Source organism: Typopeltis vanoorti, chromosome 2 (genome assembly GCF_054136105.1).
Source record: "Typopeltis vanoorti isolate ZY-2024b chromosome 2, IOZ_Tvanoo_1.0, whole genome shotgun sequence".
Taxonomy (NCBI): domain Eukaryota; kingdom Metazoa; phylum Arthropoda; class Arachnida; order Uropygi; family Thelyphonidae; genus Typopeltis; species Typopeltis vanoorti.
In genome coordinates, this window is record NC_143550.1 from 146,503,932 (window position 1) to 146,521,184 (window position 17,253).

The 17,253-nt window shown below is 37.0% G+C and overlaps 1 protein-coding gene across 3 annotated transcripts in view; it reads left to right on the forward strand.

Annotated features, from left to right (window-relative positions):
* Positions 1–17,253, forward strand: part of LOC150109505 (BMP-binding endothelial regulator protein-like) — a 356,022-nt gene that overhangs the window by 295,322 nt on the left and 43,447 nt on the right. For 2 of the 3 annotated variants that reach the window (XM_090408720.1, XM_090408731.1), the window contains exon 16: positions 4,618–5,333. The exons of the other annotated variant lie outside the window; for it this stretch is intronic. In XM_090408720.1, coding sequence (XP_090264846.1) covers positions 4,618–4,796 — 179 coding nt within the window. In that variant the 3' untranslated portion in view covers positions 4,797–5,333. Of the gene's footprint in view, positions 1–4,617; positions 5,334–17,253 lie in introns of those variants that run through there. 3 annotated transcript variants of the gene reach the window in all.

The window sequence follows — 17,253 nt, forward strand, 5'->3', positions numbered from 1 at the left end:
GCACAGAAACAATATATACTAAAAAATCGTTAAACTTACTACTAATAGTCAAATAATTAATACAAGTGTGGTGTCATCTGTAGATAGCAGGATAACTATGCAATTTTCCTTCTCTAGTTGGGCTTGTCAACACTGGATGCTCTACAAACAATGGCAATGATAAGAAGTAAGAGATTTACTCCCTAGTTTAAAAAAACACGACAGCCTTGCCACAGATGATTATGTGTGCAAAGTCGCCCAATGGGCGCTACTCGCAAATTTAACTTTAAATTTAAGATCTTTATAACGTTTTTGTCTGTATTAGATATATGTTTAATTTGATGAAAGAAAGTAATATTCTTTATCTTTAATTAATTACTTAATTTTTTTCCTATCAATATAAAACTTTTTTTGATGTACCCCCACATATCAATTCTCGTACCCCCCTGGGGTATGCGTACCACACTTTGGAGACCACTGCTTTAAATTAAAGATGCCAAGAAATTATATTCTCAGTTTAAACCTTTATCTAAGTGTAAACAGACAAAGTTTGCGCATGAAGTAACTTCACGACTGGGCAACTCGTATATATAGAGGCTAATGATTTCACATCACTTGCCTTAGTATCCCATAATGCAAATCACATATCCTTACGGACATGTATAATGTTATGCATTATGGGGAATGCTTGGAATGGAAATTCCCATTAGGGAATTTTATGCATTCCCATAGTTTTGCGCATGAAGTAACTTCATGACTGGACAACTCTCGTATATAGAGGCTAATGATTTCACATCACTTGCCTTAGTATTCCATAATACAAATCACATATGCTTACAGACATTATTATCATTATCATTTTGACTCATCCCCTCCCAGGGATGAGTCAAAAGACTCATCAGGAGGTCCTTCCTAGGAAACACAAAGTCTATCAAGACTAATCTAGAAAGTCCCGCTTAGGAAACACAAAGTCTATCTTACCACTCCTTAAACTCATTGACTGTTTTCTCACTCTCACCACTCTATCAGGCAATGCATTCCATGGTCCAACCACCCTCCATGCAAAGAAACCACTCCTCACCCTCTTGCTCACAGTTTCCTTTCGTAACTTCCAGGGATGGCCCCTTGTCATCACTCCTTCACACTGTTCAACCAAGCAAAAGAACTTCCCAGTGTCAACCCTGTAACCACCTCTCAACAGCTTAAAAGTCTCAATCTTACCAGGAACACTCAATATGGAAATTCCTCTGTAATTCTGACATTCAGTCTCATTTCCTTTTTATAGATGGATACTATGAGAGCTTTACTTTGGTCATCTGGAATTCAACCCTCTGACCAAGCCATCTCAATTAAATATTAAATCTATGTTTGAGCATAGCTGTTCAAATATCATCTATTCCAGCTGCCTTTCCACATTTCTGTTTTTGATGATTTTTTCTACCTCAAGTATTGATATGTACTCTTGATTACATTCCACTTGAGTGTTTCTACTGCCTTGTTGTCACTTCTCATGTCATTTAGCAATCCTTCAGAGTAATTATTCCAGACATCTAGAATATCTTTATCTTCAGTTTTCATCTCTGATTACTTTTACAGTACTCCTTTTTCCATTTCCAAGCATTTTTCAATAGCCTCCAGAATATTTTGTCACCTTTTTGATATTTATTTTCTATGTTCTTACCAAAGCCTTCACGTGACTTTTCTTTAGTTTTCTCTTACAGAGCAAAATGCAAAGTGAAGGAATGTGTAGAAGAGTGCATGCTGACTTACTTGCCAGCAACTTTAATTATGCTCTCTTCTTTTCTTTGACTGCCTGTTTAACTTTCTGAGCCTGCCATGAAGTTCGGAGTTTTCTATCCATGCAGACAACCTCACCACATGCCTCTCTGGCTGTATCAATGCAAAATGTCTTCTTCAGGATCTGCTACTGAATCTCCAAGGTTTGCTTTTTTGTTTTTAAACTTTTTTTATTTTTTCTTGAATAAAAATGAACTTCCTTTAGGGAGTTCTTTCGATATGTAGCCAGCAAAAGAAAGAATGATTATGGAAGGATGACAATGATTGGAGAAAATAGTATAAGGACAACTGTTGCAGAATGTGTGATGGAGATACTTAATGAGCAGTTCATAAAGATCTTTCAATCTTGTGAATGTGACTTCATGGAGAGATTGAGGGCAATTGATGATGGGGAGGAGAGACTGACTGTAAGTGAGCAAGAGGTGTTTGGGGAGTTGAGTAAACTAGATGTAAATAAGGCTGTGGGACTTGATAATATATCACCACATATTCTGAAGGAATGTGCCAGAGAGAGACAAAGAAACCAATAGACACTGGGTCCATTGGTTTCTTTGTCTGGATCTTTAAATGCTGATGATAAAAATAGTAACAAAAAGCCTTCATCCAGTTAATTGATGATTCCTTTCACAGTTTCACTCGAATCAGTATAAAAGTAGTATTGGTGTGAATATACTTCATGCACAAATTTCATTTCCTTACACTTAGATAAAGGATTAAACAAGAATATCAGTTCTTGTCAAGTATAATTTAATATGACTTAATTAAATTAAACTTCCCATTCATTTCCATCTTTCATGTTTCAAAGAAGAGGCAGGTGGAATGAATTATTATTATTATCTTTTGAGCTCCATGGAGTCACAAGACCCCATGGTCAACACTAGTCAATACACAGTGTATTGTACTACTTAAACTCATCCACTGTTTGCAGTCCTTGTTCCCTTCCCTTGTTCTACCAAAAGAAAAATCTCCTCAGTGTTAATACGATAATAACCATTCAGTAGCTTAAATCTCTCAATCATATCCCCTCTTTGTCTTCTCTCCATCAAACTCTGTGATCTGCATGCCCTCAGTCTATCTATCCTCATAATCAACACTGTACAGTTCTGGTATCATTTTTGTTATATCCTTCTCTGCACCATCTCCAAGGTTACTTCATTCCCTTCAAATCTTGGTGACCAGATCTGAGCACAGAAATCCAAATATGGTCTGATCAAAGCTTTATACAACTGGACCCTCCACACTTTTATCTCTCCATGATAATTAAAGTGGTCATTAAATAGCTCAACTATGTCATCTGCATTGGTCACCCATTTATCCCATCTCCATTCAGCAAGGTAATTCATCCATCCACTACCGTTTTTTCTCTTACTCTCCACATAACAAGAAAATACCTCCTTGGAAGTCTCCTTGAATTGCAGTGCTAGTCTCCTCTCATATTCTAATTTTGCTCTCCTTACAATACTAGTCACTTTCCTAGCTTGAGCCTTATATTCCTCAAGCAACCGTTCTCCACCTCTCTCTCTATATGCCTTCCATAATTTCATTTTCTTCTGCAGTTCCCCTTTTATTCCTTGTTTCATCTATTTGACTTTATCTGCTTTATCTTCTTTAATTGCTTTATATAAATATAAATTGCTTTATCTTCTTTACTCAAGGTATACAGTCTGCCACTGCTATCAACAGTTTTTATCTCTAGTATCTCCCATGCATTACTAATCCCATCTTCCTTCAAATTCTTTCATCCATTATACTGCTGTAAGCTAGTTTCTAACTCTATGATAGTCACCTGCCTTATAATTCCACATTAATTCCTTCTGCCTTGATGTCTCTACATGACTATTCATACTCTAAGTCAGGACTACATGGTCACGCTCACTGACTGGGGCAAGTATGATATCTCAGTCATAATCCAATCTTCTCATTCTATGACCAAATCCAAAACTCTTGACTCTTATGCTCCCTCCAAAGTGTGCCTAGGACAGTATGTGGTGGAGGGAATGCTGCCTAAAATAGTTGTCCCTCAAGAAATCCAAAAATTCAGTTTCCTTAATAAATTGCTACCTCCTCTGCAAAATTTATATTGCTATAGTTGAAGTCCCCCATAATGATCACTCGGTTTGCACTTGCCAAACTTATTTGCCTAAACATTTCCTGCTCATTATCATCTATATTCTCTGGTCTATAACAACATCCCCTAAATATCTTGTCTTGTAAACATTTGTCTCACACCATATACTTTCAAAGCCATTAGTGTTATTTTATTTCAACTGTGATTCTCCACCCTGAAATGAAGTCATCTCTTATCACGAGTAGAACAAATCTCATCTCAATTTTCCCAAAGGACTATGCTCTTTGTTAGTTCAAGAAAGACATCAACAGATTCTCAACAAATAATGGAATAAATCATTTTAGAGTTATTAAGAGATATTTTACCATAAATCACCTGTTTAGTCATCTTCATTTCACTAATGCCAATTATGTTTACAAATATATGTCTGTAATTTCTTTGCTAATTCCACCTCTTTTCCATTGATGCTGCTTCTTATATTAATCATATCTATTTTTATTTCTGTTAGTTTGGGATTGTTCTATTATTTGCCTTTTCACTCTTTTCCTGGTTCCCTAATGAAAACAGTAGGGACAATATTTAACTAGATAACACTGTAGCTGGCATGGCATTTCATTATGCTGTCGCATTATAGTGTATTTGTAATTTAAGTCAATACAAAATATAGTTTGGTAAGTCCAAAATAGAATTGAATGTCTGAAGTCAGTATTTAATCATTAATCATACTACATTTTTAAGTATTATTTAATGTAAATGTTGTTATATTTTAACAGGAGGTTTCTGTCCAAAAGGAGCAGTGTATACCAAGTGTGGTCCACCTTGCCGACGTACATGTAAAAACTATAAAAAATCTAAAATATGCCATAAAGCTTGTCAACCTGGATGCCACTGTCCAGCAGGAACAGTTTGGTATAAGAGTCAGTGCATACCAATAGAAATGTGTCCTGCATAAATGTATAATTCATATGTCTGAGGATGAGAGAAAAAGAGAGAGAGAGAGAGGAGCAGGGCATTCATTCTTGAGACTTTCCAAAAGTTCAAATTTCAGCTTATAATTCCAGCTGGTCTGGAATGGAAGTAGTAATCCAGTTGATTATTTTGACATTTGGAGTTCTTCAGGAGGTATTATATTATTAAATGGGTGAATACCTAGACTGTTAAGAAATAAAATGGAACTACTTAAAAAGCATAAATGCCATCAGATATAATATACCACAGAAATCTTCGTGTTTTAAATTTTCATTTCAAACAGAATATTTTTTTTAAATATGTTACCGGTGATCTTGAAACCTTATTGAACAGTTTTAAAATTTGACCTGACTTGTATACTGATATTTCAATAAGTTACAAGTTCAAAACTTAAGCATACTCTTTTGTAAATATTTCTGAAACCAAGTAGTATTAAGAATTACATTTCTGAATATTGTAGTCTTGAGCTAGTGTCTACTTTGAAATATTTTATCATTAAAATATAAACATTTTGGATATAGCAGTATAAACTTAATGTACTAGCATCCAACAGATTTCATTTTAAAATATATTCAAATAAGTGTTTCTCTGTGTTTATTATGTTGCCTGTTTTTACTGAAGAAATTAAGTTATTTCAAATATAACATAGAAAAATGAGATATTCATTAGTAAAATTGAAGGTAGTATGACAGAGACAAAAATGTATTTTAATGGTTTGAAGGAAGTAAAAATTTATTAAATATGGTCTGAGTACTCAATGCTGTCTATGCTGATGGTTTTAAAGGAATGAAAAATTTACATTTAAGCTTTTCTTTTGAACTGTTTTACATGTGGCTGAAGAACATTTTCAGAACTGCTATTCTAGAAATGCATGATAAAGCTTTATTTCTGTTCTACAATTAGATTACAAATAATCTAATAATCTATTCAATTTTTAATTTGGTATGTTTTGATGCATTAAACCATCAGTGCTGTTTATTGAAATATATAGTTCATGGATCTGCTTCATCAGATAAGGAAAATGCAGAAAGCAAAAGTTAAGAGACTCGTTTATATCATAATACCCAGTGAAAAGTGTATTTATTATTATTATTATTATTATTCAGGCCTCCAAGGAGTCAAATGACTCATCGAGGGAGGTCCTTCCTAAGACATAAAGTGTATTTTAGACAAAAATGTATTTTAATGGTTTGAAGGAAGTAAAAATTTATTAAATATGGTCTGAGTACTCAATGCTGTCTATGCTGATGGTTTTAAAGGAATGAAAAATTTACATTTAAGCTTTTCTTTTGAACTGTTTTACATGTGGCTGAAGAACATTTTCAGAACTGCTATTCTAGAAATGCATGATAAAGCTTTATTTCTGTTCTACAATTAGATTACAAATAATCTAATAATCTATTCAATTTTTAATCTGGTATGTTTTGATGCATTAAACCATCAGTGCTGTTTATTGAAATATATAGTTCATGGATCTGCTTCATCAGATAAGGAAAATGCAGAAAGCAAAAGTTAAGAGACTCGTTTATATCATAATACCCAGTGAAAAGTGTATTTATTATTATTATTATTATTATTATTATTATTATTATTATTATTATTATTATTCAGGCCTCCAAGGAGTCAAATGACTCATCGAGGGAGGTCCTTCCTAAGACATAAAGTCTGTCAAGACTCATCGAGGGGAGATCCCCCCCTGAGAAACACAAAGTTTATCATACCACTCTTTAAAGTCACTGACCGTTCTCGCTCCCACCACTCCATCAGGCAATGCATTCCACGGCTCAACCACCCTCCACACAAAGAAACCACTCCTTACCCTCTTGCTCACAGTTTCCTTTCGTAACTTCCAGGGATGACCTCTTGTTATCACTCCTTCCAGCTGATCAACCAAGCGAAAGAACTCCCCAGTGTCAACCCTGTAACCACCTCTCAACAGTTTAAAAGTCTCAATCATATCACCTCTCCTTCTTCTATCTGCCAAACTCTGCAGTCCACATTCTCTCAGCCGATCCTCATAACTATCCTTGTACAGTCCTGAAACCATCTTTGTCATCCGTCTTTGTATCCTTTCCACAGTTAATTTATCCCCTTCAAATCCTGGGGACCAAATCTGAGAACAGTAGTCCAAGTGTGGTCTGATCTGAGACTTATACAACGGAATGATAACCCTCTTATCTCTGCAGGTCAGTGTCCTTCTCATAATAGCAGCATTCCTCTGTGTTACCATCACTACCTTTGCAATATGTCCCCTAAACTTCAGGTTTCTATCAATCATCAACCCCAGATCTCTTGTCTCCCCTACTTCCTCCAGTATAACTCCTCCCATAGAGTATGCAGCATCCCATCGATGTTTCCCAAACCTCAAGACCTTACATTTTGCTGCATTAAACTGACACCCCCATTCATTTGCCCATCTATCTAGCTTATTTAAATCCTCTTGCAGGGCTACCACATCTGCACTATTACTAATAATCCTTCCCAGCTTCGCATCATCCGCAAAGAACTGAATATCCCCCTGCAATCCACTGGCTATGTCATTGATATAAAGGTTAAACAATATAGGTCCTAGTACTGAGCCCTGTGGGACCCCACTTGTAACCCTCTGCCTCCTGGAAACTGCTCCACCATACACAACTCTCTGATACCTATCAGACAGCCAATCCTGAATCCAGTTGACCAATCTGACATCCAGACCCATGTGCTGCAACTTAAATATCAGCTTATCATGTGGCACCCTGTCAAATGCCTTCGCCAAGTCTAAGAAAATTGCAGTATATGCCTTTCCCTCATCTAATGCTCTTGTAACTTTATTATAAAAGGCTAGCATATTGCTAAAACAAGAGCGTCCTTTCACAAATCCATGTTGATTCTCACAGATAACATTACCCTCATCTGCCCAATGCTGTACACGGTCCCTCACTACTTTCTCCAAGATCTTAACAACTACTGATGACACACAGACTGGCCTATAATTAGACACTTCCAGTCTGTTACCACCCTTATGCAATGGCACTATCTTACCTTCCTTCCATTCCCTGGGCACCTTTGCCAAAGCCAGACTTTCATTGTAAAGCCACGTTAAAGGTATTGTCAATTCGCTAGCACATTCTCTCAAAACTCGTGGTGAAATACCATCCAGTCCCACAGCTTTACTGACATCCAGAGTACTCAGTATCTGAAACACACTCTCCTCCTGTACCTCCAGACCTCGTACCAGTCCTATCCCTCTAGCATTAAAACTGACTCCTCTAGGATGAAATCAGTATTCTATCAGTATTTTTAGACACAGGAAGTTCATTTAGGCTATAAATTTGGGATGGTGATTAAGCTCTCAGAAAGCATCTTTGCCTTTGTCATAAGGTTACATTTTCTGTCTTGAAAATGGATACATCATTTTTTCATAACATATAAGTGAAGTTCTTAAGTAGAACCTCTTAAATTATGAAAATAAAAAATTGCAGTCGGAATGAACATTTATGTAAGAAACTAAAATGTGCTTGTTATTTACTGTATACATTATACAATGCTTTTGTGGTCATTTGTTTAATTAAACACTAATAAAATGGTGTTTATTGAGGGATGGCTATGATGTGTTCTGCCAAACTGTCATTTTACTCTAAGCTACTCAGATTAAAAAAAAAAAAAAAAATTCACTTTAAGCTATGAAACTAATTACATACAGTGTCAGAGAATTATAATTTAAACTCAACTGTTTAGATGTGCACATCCATACAAATTTTATGTGAAAGTATTTCAGTTATCACTGCTCATGATCATCTGAAATTCTAGTCATGTAAAAAAGTACTATTCTAGTAGTAATTAGGATAAATTTTGAATGGGATACTTTTGAAATTGTTCAAAATTATTCCACCATTTTTATTACAGCTCGAGGGTGTATTTTTATTCTTCAGCCATCCTCCCCAATGCCTATTTCAAATTTATTCTATACAAATGGAATTGGAGAGATATTATTAAATAACACTGTCTCTGATTGTCTGAAATTCTAGTCTTGATTTTTCTTTCTTTTTCTAAAAGACATCCTTGGCACATCAAATTGTTTGATTTTTCATTTCATACAATTATCTTGTCTCATGTAAGTTTTCTTATCTAAGCAACAAAACTCAGTCCATTTCATCTCTAGAGAATATTTGTGTTGGATACAAGAAGGGAAGAGCACTTATTCAGAAGTAAAGGCTACTTTTATGTTTTATGTTGTTATTGTAATTCTTACTGTATTCAAGTATGGATTATACTGGTAATCATTTTCTTTCTTTCTTTTTTTTTTTTTTTGAATGTTCTGATCAATTTTGTGATAAATGAAGATGTGAGATATAGCATCCCACTAATCCATTTGGAAGCAAATGGCATATATCCTTTTGTGATGTTGAAAGTTTTCCACTTGGTTAAACTATAAATTAAAGATGCAAAAAAGTTATATTCTTCGTTTCGTCCTTTATCCAAGTGTAAGCAAACAAAGTTTGCACATGAAGTCACTTCACAACTGAGCTACTTGTATATAGAAACTAATGACTTCACATCAATTGCCTTAGTATTCCATAATTGTTATTATTAACATCCGACCTCCATAGAGTCAGAGACTCATCATGGGGGAGGTACAACTATTGCACACAAGCTCATCCAACCGTGCTTCAAACCGATTCAGTGTGTCTACATTCACAACACACTCAGGCAATGCATTCTACTCACCAACCACTCTCCATGCAAAGAACCTATTCCTCACACCTCTGCTCACACCCTCCTTATACAGTTTTTAGCGATGGCTTCTTGTTTTAAGAAGCCATCGCTAAAAACTCTTCCATTTTATTAAAAATGGGAGAGTTTTTAGCGATGGCCATCTCCCATTCTATTAAAAATTTCTTCCTCAACCTGATGACAACCCATGACTAGCTTATATGTCTCAATCATCCTTCCCCCTTCCTCCTATTCAAGAGCTCTGCAATTTTCATTCTCTCAATCTGTCTTCGTACTCCACATTCCAAAGACCATTTACCATACTTTGCATCCCATTGTTGATTACCAAATCTCAAAACTTTACACTTTGCAACACTGAACTGTTAGTTCCACTTACCTGCCCATTCATGAAATCTATTCAATCCTACTGTTAGGCTATAACATCTGATTAACTTTGCATTGCTCTCCCAAATTTTGCATCATTTGCAAACAATGCAATGCATATATCCTTATAGACATTATCCCATAATTATTTCCATATTATCCCATAATGCATAACAATATACATGTCTATAAGATATGTGCATCGCATTATGGGATACTGAGGCAACTGATATGAAGTCATTAGTTTCTATATTATTATTATTATTATTATTATTATTATTACTATTATTCAGGCCTCCATGGAGTCAAGAAACTCATCATGGGAGGTCCTTCTTAGAAAACACAGTCTATCACACCACTCCTTGAACTCACTGACCATTCTTGCTCTCACCACTCTCTCAGGTAATGCATTCCACAGTTCAACCACCCTCCACTAAAAGAAACCACTCCTCACCCTCTTGCACACAGCTTCCATTAGTAACTTCGAGGGATGGTCCCTTGTCATTGCTCCTTCCTGCTGTTTCACCAAGTAAAAGAGTTCCCTAATGTCAACTGTGTAACTGCCTCTCAACAGTTTAAAAGTCTTGATCGTATCACCTCTCCTTCTTTTATTCACCAAACTCTGCAGTCCACATTCCCTCAGTAGATCCTCATAACTGACATTGTACAGTGCTGAAACCATCTCTGTTATCCACCTCTGTACCCTTTCCACAGTTAATTTATCCCTTTCAAATCCTGGGGACCAAATTTGAGAACAATAGTCTAAGTGTGGTCTGATCAGGGTCTTATACAATGGAATGATAACTCTTTTATCTCTGCAGGTTAGCATCTTTCTCAGTATTGCAGCAATCCTCTGAGTTACCTTCACCACCTTTGAAATATGCCCCCTAAATTTCAGTTTTCTATCAATCATCACCCCCAGATCTCTTGTGTCCCCTATTTCCTCCAGTACAGCTCCTCCAATCAATTATGCAGCGTCCCATCGATGTGTCCCAAATCTCAAGACTTTACATTTTGCTGCATTAAACCGAAACCTCTTGCAGGGCTGCCACATCTGCACTATTACTGATAACCCTTCCTAGCTTCACATCATCTGCAAACAACTGAATATCCACCTGCAATCCATTGACAAGGTCATTGATATAAAGGTTGAACAATACAGGTCCCAGTACTGAGCCCTGTGGAATCCCATTTGTAACCTTCTGCTTCCTTGATATTGCCCCACCATACACAACTCTCTGATACCTATCAGACAGCCAATCCTGAATGCAGTTGACTAACCCAACATTTAAACCCATGTGCTGCAACTTAAATATCAGCTTATCATGTAGCACCCTATCAAACGCCTTTGCAAAATCCAAAAAAATGGCAGTATATGCCTTTTCCCTCATCAACTGCTCTTGTCACTTTATTGTAAAAGTGAATCATATTACTAAAGCATAAGCACCCCTTAACAAATCCATGTTGATTCTCACAGATAAAATCACCCTTATCTTCCCAATACTGTATATAGTCCCTCACTAATTTCTCCAAGACCTTAAAAACTACTGATAACACACCAACTGGCCTATAATTAGACACTTCCAGTCTGCTACCACGCTTGTGCAATGGCACTATCTTACCTTCCTTCCATTCCTTGGGTATCTTTTAAGCAGCCAGACTTTTATCGAAGAGCCAGGTCAATGGAGCTGTCAGTTCTTTAGCACATTCTCTCAAAACCCATGGTGAAATACCATCCAGTCCCACAGCTTTACTAATATCCAGAACACTCAGTATTTTGAACATACTCTCCTCTTACATCTCTAAACCCTGAACCTGCCCTATCCCTCTAATGTGAGGAATTGTGAGGGACAGCATGGATTTGTTAAGGGATGCTCTTGTTTCAGTAGTTTGATGGCGTTTTATATATATATATATATATATATATATATTATTATTATTATTATTATTGTTCCGGGAAACTCCAAGGAGTCGACAGACTCATCGAGGGAGGCCCTAACATCATGTCAAGAACAACTATTCAACATTCACACAGTATCTATCATACCTTGCCTTGAACTCATTCACGGTCGTAGCACCCACAACAGACTCTGGAAGCTTATTCCACTCATTTACCACTCTCCAAGTAAAGAACCTAGCTCTAACACCCTTGTCAACCACGCTCTTGCCCAGCTTCCATGCATGGCCCCTAGTCCTCCCACCACCAGTCATATTTTCAAAAATATCTTCTGGATCAATCTTATAAAAACCCTTCAGTAATTTGAATGTCTCAATCATATCACCCCTCCTTCGCCTATCGTCCAATTTCTGCAACCCACAAATCTTCAACCTATTCTCATAAGGTTCATTCCACAGACCTGCTATCATCTTGGTCACTCGTCTCTGGACCCTCTCCACTTCCTCCCCATCACGAAGAAACCCTGGTGCCCATAGCTGGGCACAGAAGTCCAGATGGGGTCTTATCAAGGCTCAATACAGAGGAACAACAACTTGTTCGTCTCTGCATGTTAAAGTATTTTTCAGAAGCCAAGTGATTTGGTGAGCTGTTTTAGTTACTTTTGCAATGTGCCCCCTAAACTTCAATTCCCTATCCACCAACACTCCCAAATCCCTGGCCTCATCAATCTCCTGGAGTATGGTTCCACCAATGCGATATACTGCTGCTATTCTTTTCACCCCAAAGTGCATAACCTTACACTTTGCCACATTAAATTGACATCCATTTTTCCTAGCCCAGTCCTCCAAACTATCCAAATCATCCTGTAAAATTTTGACATCCTGTGCACTCACAATTGCTCTACCCAACTTTGCATCATCAGCAAACAAGTGAACACTTCCTCTCAGATCCTTTCCAATATCATTGATGAACAAATTGAAAAGCAGTGGTCCAAGAACAGAGCCCTGTGGCACTCCACTAGTCACAAGACGTCTTTTAGACTCCACTCCTGAATAAACCACTCTTTGATATCTCTCCTTCAATCACCCTCTTGTCCATCTCACCAACCCTATATCTATACCCATCTGCTCCAGTTTACTGATTAGGGTTCCATGTGGTATCCTATCAAAGGCCTTGGCAAGGTCCAGTAGTATCACTGTAAACCCATTACCCCTATCCAGTTCAGCCGTCACTGTGTTATAAAACGTGAGCAAGTTACTGAGGCATGATCTACCCTTCACAAAACCATGTTGTCCCCCATACAATATCCCATTTTCATCTATCCAATCCTGTATTCTTTTCTTGACTAATTTCTCTAAGACCTTGACAATGATTCCTGATATGCTAATCGGTCGGTAATTTACAACAGCAGTCTTGGAATAACTATATAATTATACGAAATAACTATATATATATATATAGTTATTTCGTATGATGATACAATGGCCATGAGTCCATTTTACAGGGAGGTATGGCACCATCTCACTCTCCCCTAATTTTATCTGGGCTCGGGACTGGCATGGCTGACAAATCAGCTATGGCTGGGTCTTATGTATTCCTGACTGTAATCTGTGTGTTCACGGGGCTGGTTTGCCTGTTCTGGGATGAAAAACCTGAATTTCCAGGTGAAAAAAAACCCTACATCCATATGAGACTGGCTAACTCACCTTTTGTCGAAAGAGACCAGGTTAGGTTAAGGAAAGACATATATAGGTAACCCTCGTATAACGTGGATGTTAGGTTCCATAGAAATGCCGCATTATATAAATCGCATTATGCGAGACTCAGATCACATAGAAAAAGTACGGTTAGGTTCCGAAATCGTTCTTTTTTTTAAAGATTATATAAACAATGACATATCCAACAAAAATATATTTTTATTTAATTCAGGTAATTGATATAAGTTAAGAAAACATATAAACTATGAAACAAATACATAGTATAAACTTATAAAAATTACAAATTGTACGTAAACTTCATTGCACATAATGCATAACTGTTTTAGGCAAAATAAAATAAAGTATATATTTTAATCGTCATCACTCTCTTCAAAACTTATGAGTGGACGGATGTTGTCATCACTCGAAATCTCTTGGACATCATTTGTATAATTCTCATTGCATACTTAAGCTGATTTAGTTATCAAGAAGTCAGTAATAAGACTTTACTTGCCACTATGCTGCAACAAATATCCAATTGTCTCGTGAATTTTCTAGAGCACTTCATTGAGAGATCATTATCCATAAAATAACTTTCTTGCCAAGTTCAATCCTTCTGCTAATTTCTTTAAACTGAATTCTTTAACGGATTCATCGCAATCAGAATCTTCGGCAGAACTTTCCCCACCATTTGGTTCAACATCATCTATTAATTGTACCAGTTTCTCCTCATTTAAATCTATTTCCCCATCAATTAATTCACTAATTTCGTTTTCAACCATATCACAAAGCCCTGTAAGTGGCCATTGCTATAAAAATAATTTTTTTACATAAAAAAAAAGCATTACATATTTTATGTAACTCACCAGAAAATAAAGCGCTCAGCTTGAGATTAACACACTTATGATTTTTAATGTGCTTTCCTGACAGAAAATGAAGACAATTTTCAACATTAAATACTTTATACGGAAAGCAACTGATGTACATGCGTGCTAAAGGGTATTTCCCCTAATATAAATTCTCTACTTATAACTACATGCACGATACAGGCAGATGCAAATTGGATGAAGATAAAATTAAATTTTTAAGTTGCACATTGAAAAATATATGAAAAGATAAAGGGTTACTACAGTTTGTAGACCGTCTTATATTGAAACCGCGTTCAACAAGGGATACTATAATTTGTAGACTGCATTATATCGAAACTGCGTTGTATAAGTACCTCGTTATATGAGGGTTACCTGTACTGCCATTTTTTTAAATTTGATTTTACAAAAGCATTTGACAGTGTGCTGTGATAAAGTGATATCTAAATTAGGCATATAGGCTAAATATTACGAACTGGATTGGAGATTGGCTATTTGATGGATACCATAGGATTATGTAGAAGTGAGTGATATCAAGGAAGCAGACGGTCATTGGCTATTTGATAGATACCACGTGGTTGTGTAGGAGGATGTCAAGGAAGCAGAAGGTCATAAGTGGGATACCAGATAACTCAGTATTAGGACCTCTACTGTTTAATCTTTATGTTAACAGCAATGTCACTGATATAAAGGTTAAACAGTATTGAGTAGTTTGTGGATTATGCGAAGCAGCAAAGGATTATTAGTAATGGTGCTAATGTGGTGGCCTTTCAGAAGGATTTGAATAGCTGTATAGATAGGCAAAGGAAAGGAATGTTGTTTAACGCAACCACACATAAGGTCTTGAACTTGGGGTCCACTGATCGGAGGCTGCATACTTTATTGGTGTAATTGTATTAGATGAAGTGGAGTAGGCAAGGGATCTCAGAGTGATGATTGATAGAAATTTTGAAGTTTATGGACATATTATGAAGGTGATGGTGAAAGTAATCCACCTGTAATGCTGAGAAGGACACTGAACACCAGAATAGAAGAGTAGTGATTCCATTGTATAAATCTCTGATCAGACCACATCTGGATTACTGTACTCAGATCTGGTTACTACTATTTGAAGGGGATAAATTAAACTTGGAGAAGGTCCACACCTTATTCAAGATTAATTTATCCCCTTCAAAGGTAGATAACCAAAATGATATCAACACTGCACAATGTTTGTTATGAGGATAGACTGAGGGCATGTGGTCTGCAAAGTTTAATAGACCAAAGGTGAAAAGGTGACATGATTGAGACATTTAAATTGATGAGGAGTTATAGGATTGATATTGGGGATGTTTTTTGTATGGTAGAACAAGAGGAGGCCATGTCCTTATAGGTTCATCCCTGGAAGCTACAAATGGAAACAGTGAGGAAGAGAATGAGCAGCGACTTTTTTATATGAAGGGTAGTTGGACCATGGAATGCATTGCCTGACTGGGGGTGAGAATATGAATGGTGAACGAGTTTAAGGAGTGGTATGATAGAATTATATATTTGGTTTAATCCTTTATCCAAGCGTAAGCAAACAAAGTTTGCACCTGAAATATTTTCAGGACTGGGATACTCATGGTAAAGGTGGTATAAGTTCTGATCACTTGCCTCAGTATCCCATAATGCAAAGCACATATCCTTTTGATTGTGTATAATGCTATGCATTATGGAAAGGGTCACTACCCAGACCAGTTTCCCTGTAATAATTTGGGATTAACTCTCCAAAAACTCGTGAGATCCCCCAACAATGAGTGACCCAAATGGATCAAAAATTCAGCGTTGTTCCCCTCTTTAATAGGCCCACCCTGTCTACCCAGTGGCAGACCCACACCACCACCACCACCACCACCAAGCAGAACTACTCATATTTCATCTGAGAGGTAACAGCAACAGTGGTGCATTAGTTAACTTCATGGGCTACAGCATTGCCATCCATTACTCCTCTACCTGGATAACAGCAACAGCTAAGCCTCAGTTAGAACTTCATTGGCTACAGCATTGCTATCCATCATCCAAGCTTCCAACCGGTTTCGACCTTATTGAGGTCTCATCAGTGGGAGCCAGACCCAGAAGTGGTGTAATGCAGAAGTCATATCATCATTGAAGTTATACCAGTTGCCAAAAGGCGTCAACACCTTATTATTAAAATTCTCTGGATAAGAGATAGTTGATGGAAGTTTTTTCACTTGGCTATGCTACCAATTATATATTTGGTTTAATCCTTTATCCAAGTATAAGCACACAAAGTTTGTGCCTGAAGTATTTTCAAGACTGGGGCAACTCTTGTAAAGGTGGTATAAGTTCTGATCACTTGCCTTAGTATCCCGTAATGCAAAGCACATAACCTTATGATTATGTATAATGCTAGAATGAGTTGCCCGAGTCCTGAAAATACTTCATGCATAAACTTTGTTTGCTTACACTTGGATAAAGGATTAAACCAAATATATAATTGGTAGCATAGTCAAGTGAAAAAACTTCCATCACCTATCTCTAATCCAGAGAATTTTAATAATGTGTTGACACCTTTTGGCAACTGGTATATGGTGATATGATTTCTGCATTACTTCCACCTTAGTATCACCACTTCTGGGTCTGGCTCCCAGTGATGTGATTTTGTGCAGAAGTAGTTGCTTTCCCTGAGATGTGAGAGGCTCTGCTTGGGGGTAGGTTTTTGCCTGTCTCTGAGTGGGCCTACCACTGAGATTATGGCTGTGCTTGGTGGTGGGGTGGGCCTGTCGCTGAGTGGGGCCACCGCTGAGTTGGATGGTCCTTCAGTCACTCTTAGGGAGTGTCTGGGGGACTGCCTAATTTTTAGAGAGGTCTTTACTTAAACAGCACCTCAATAAAGGTTGAAATTGGTCTGGATTTCAA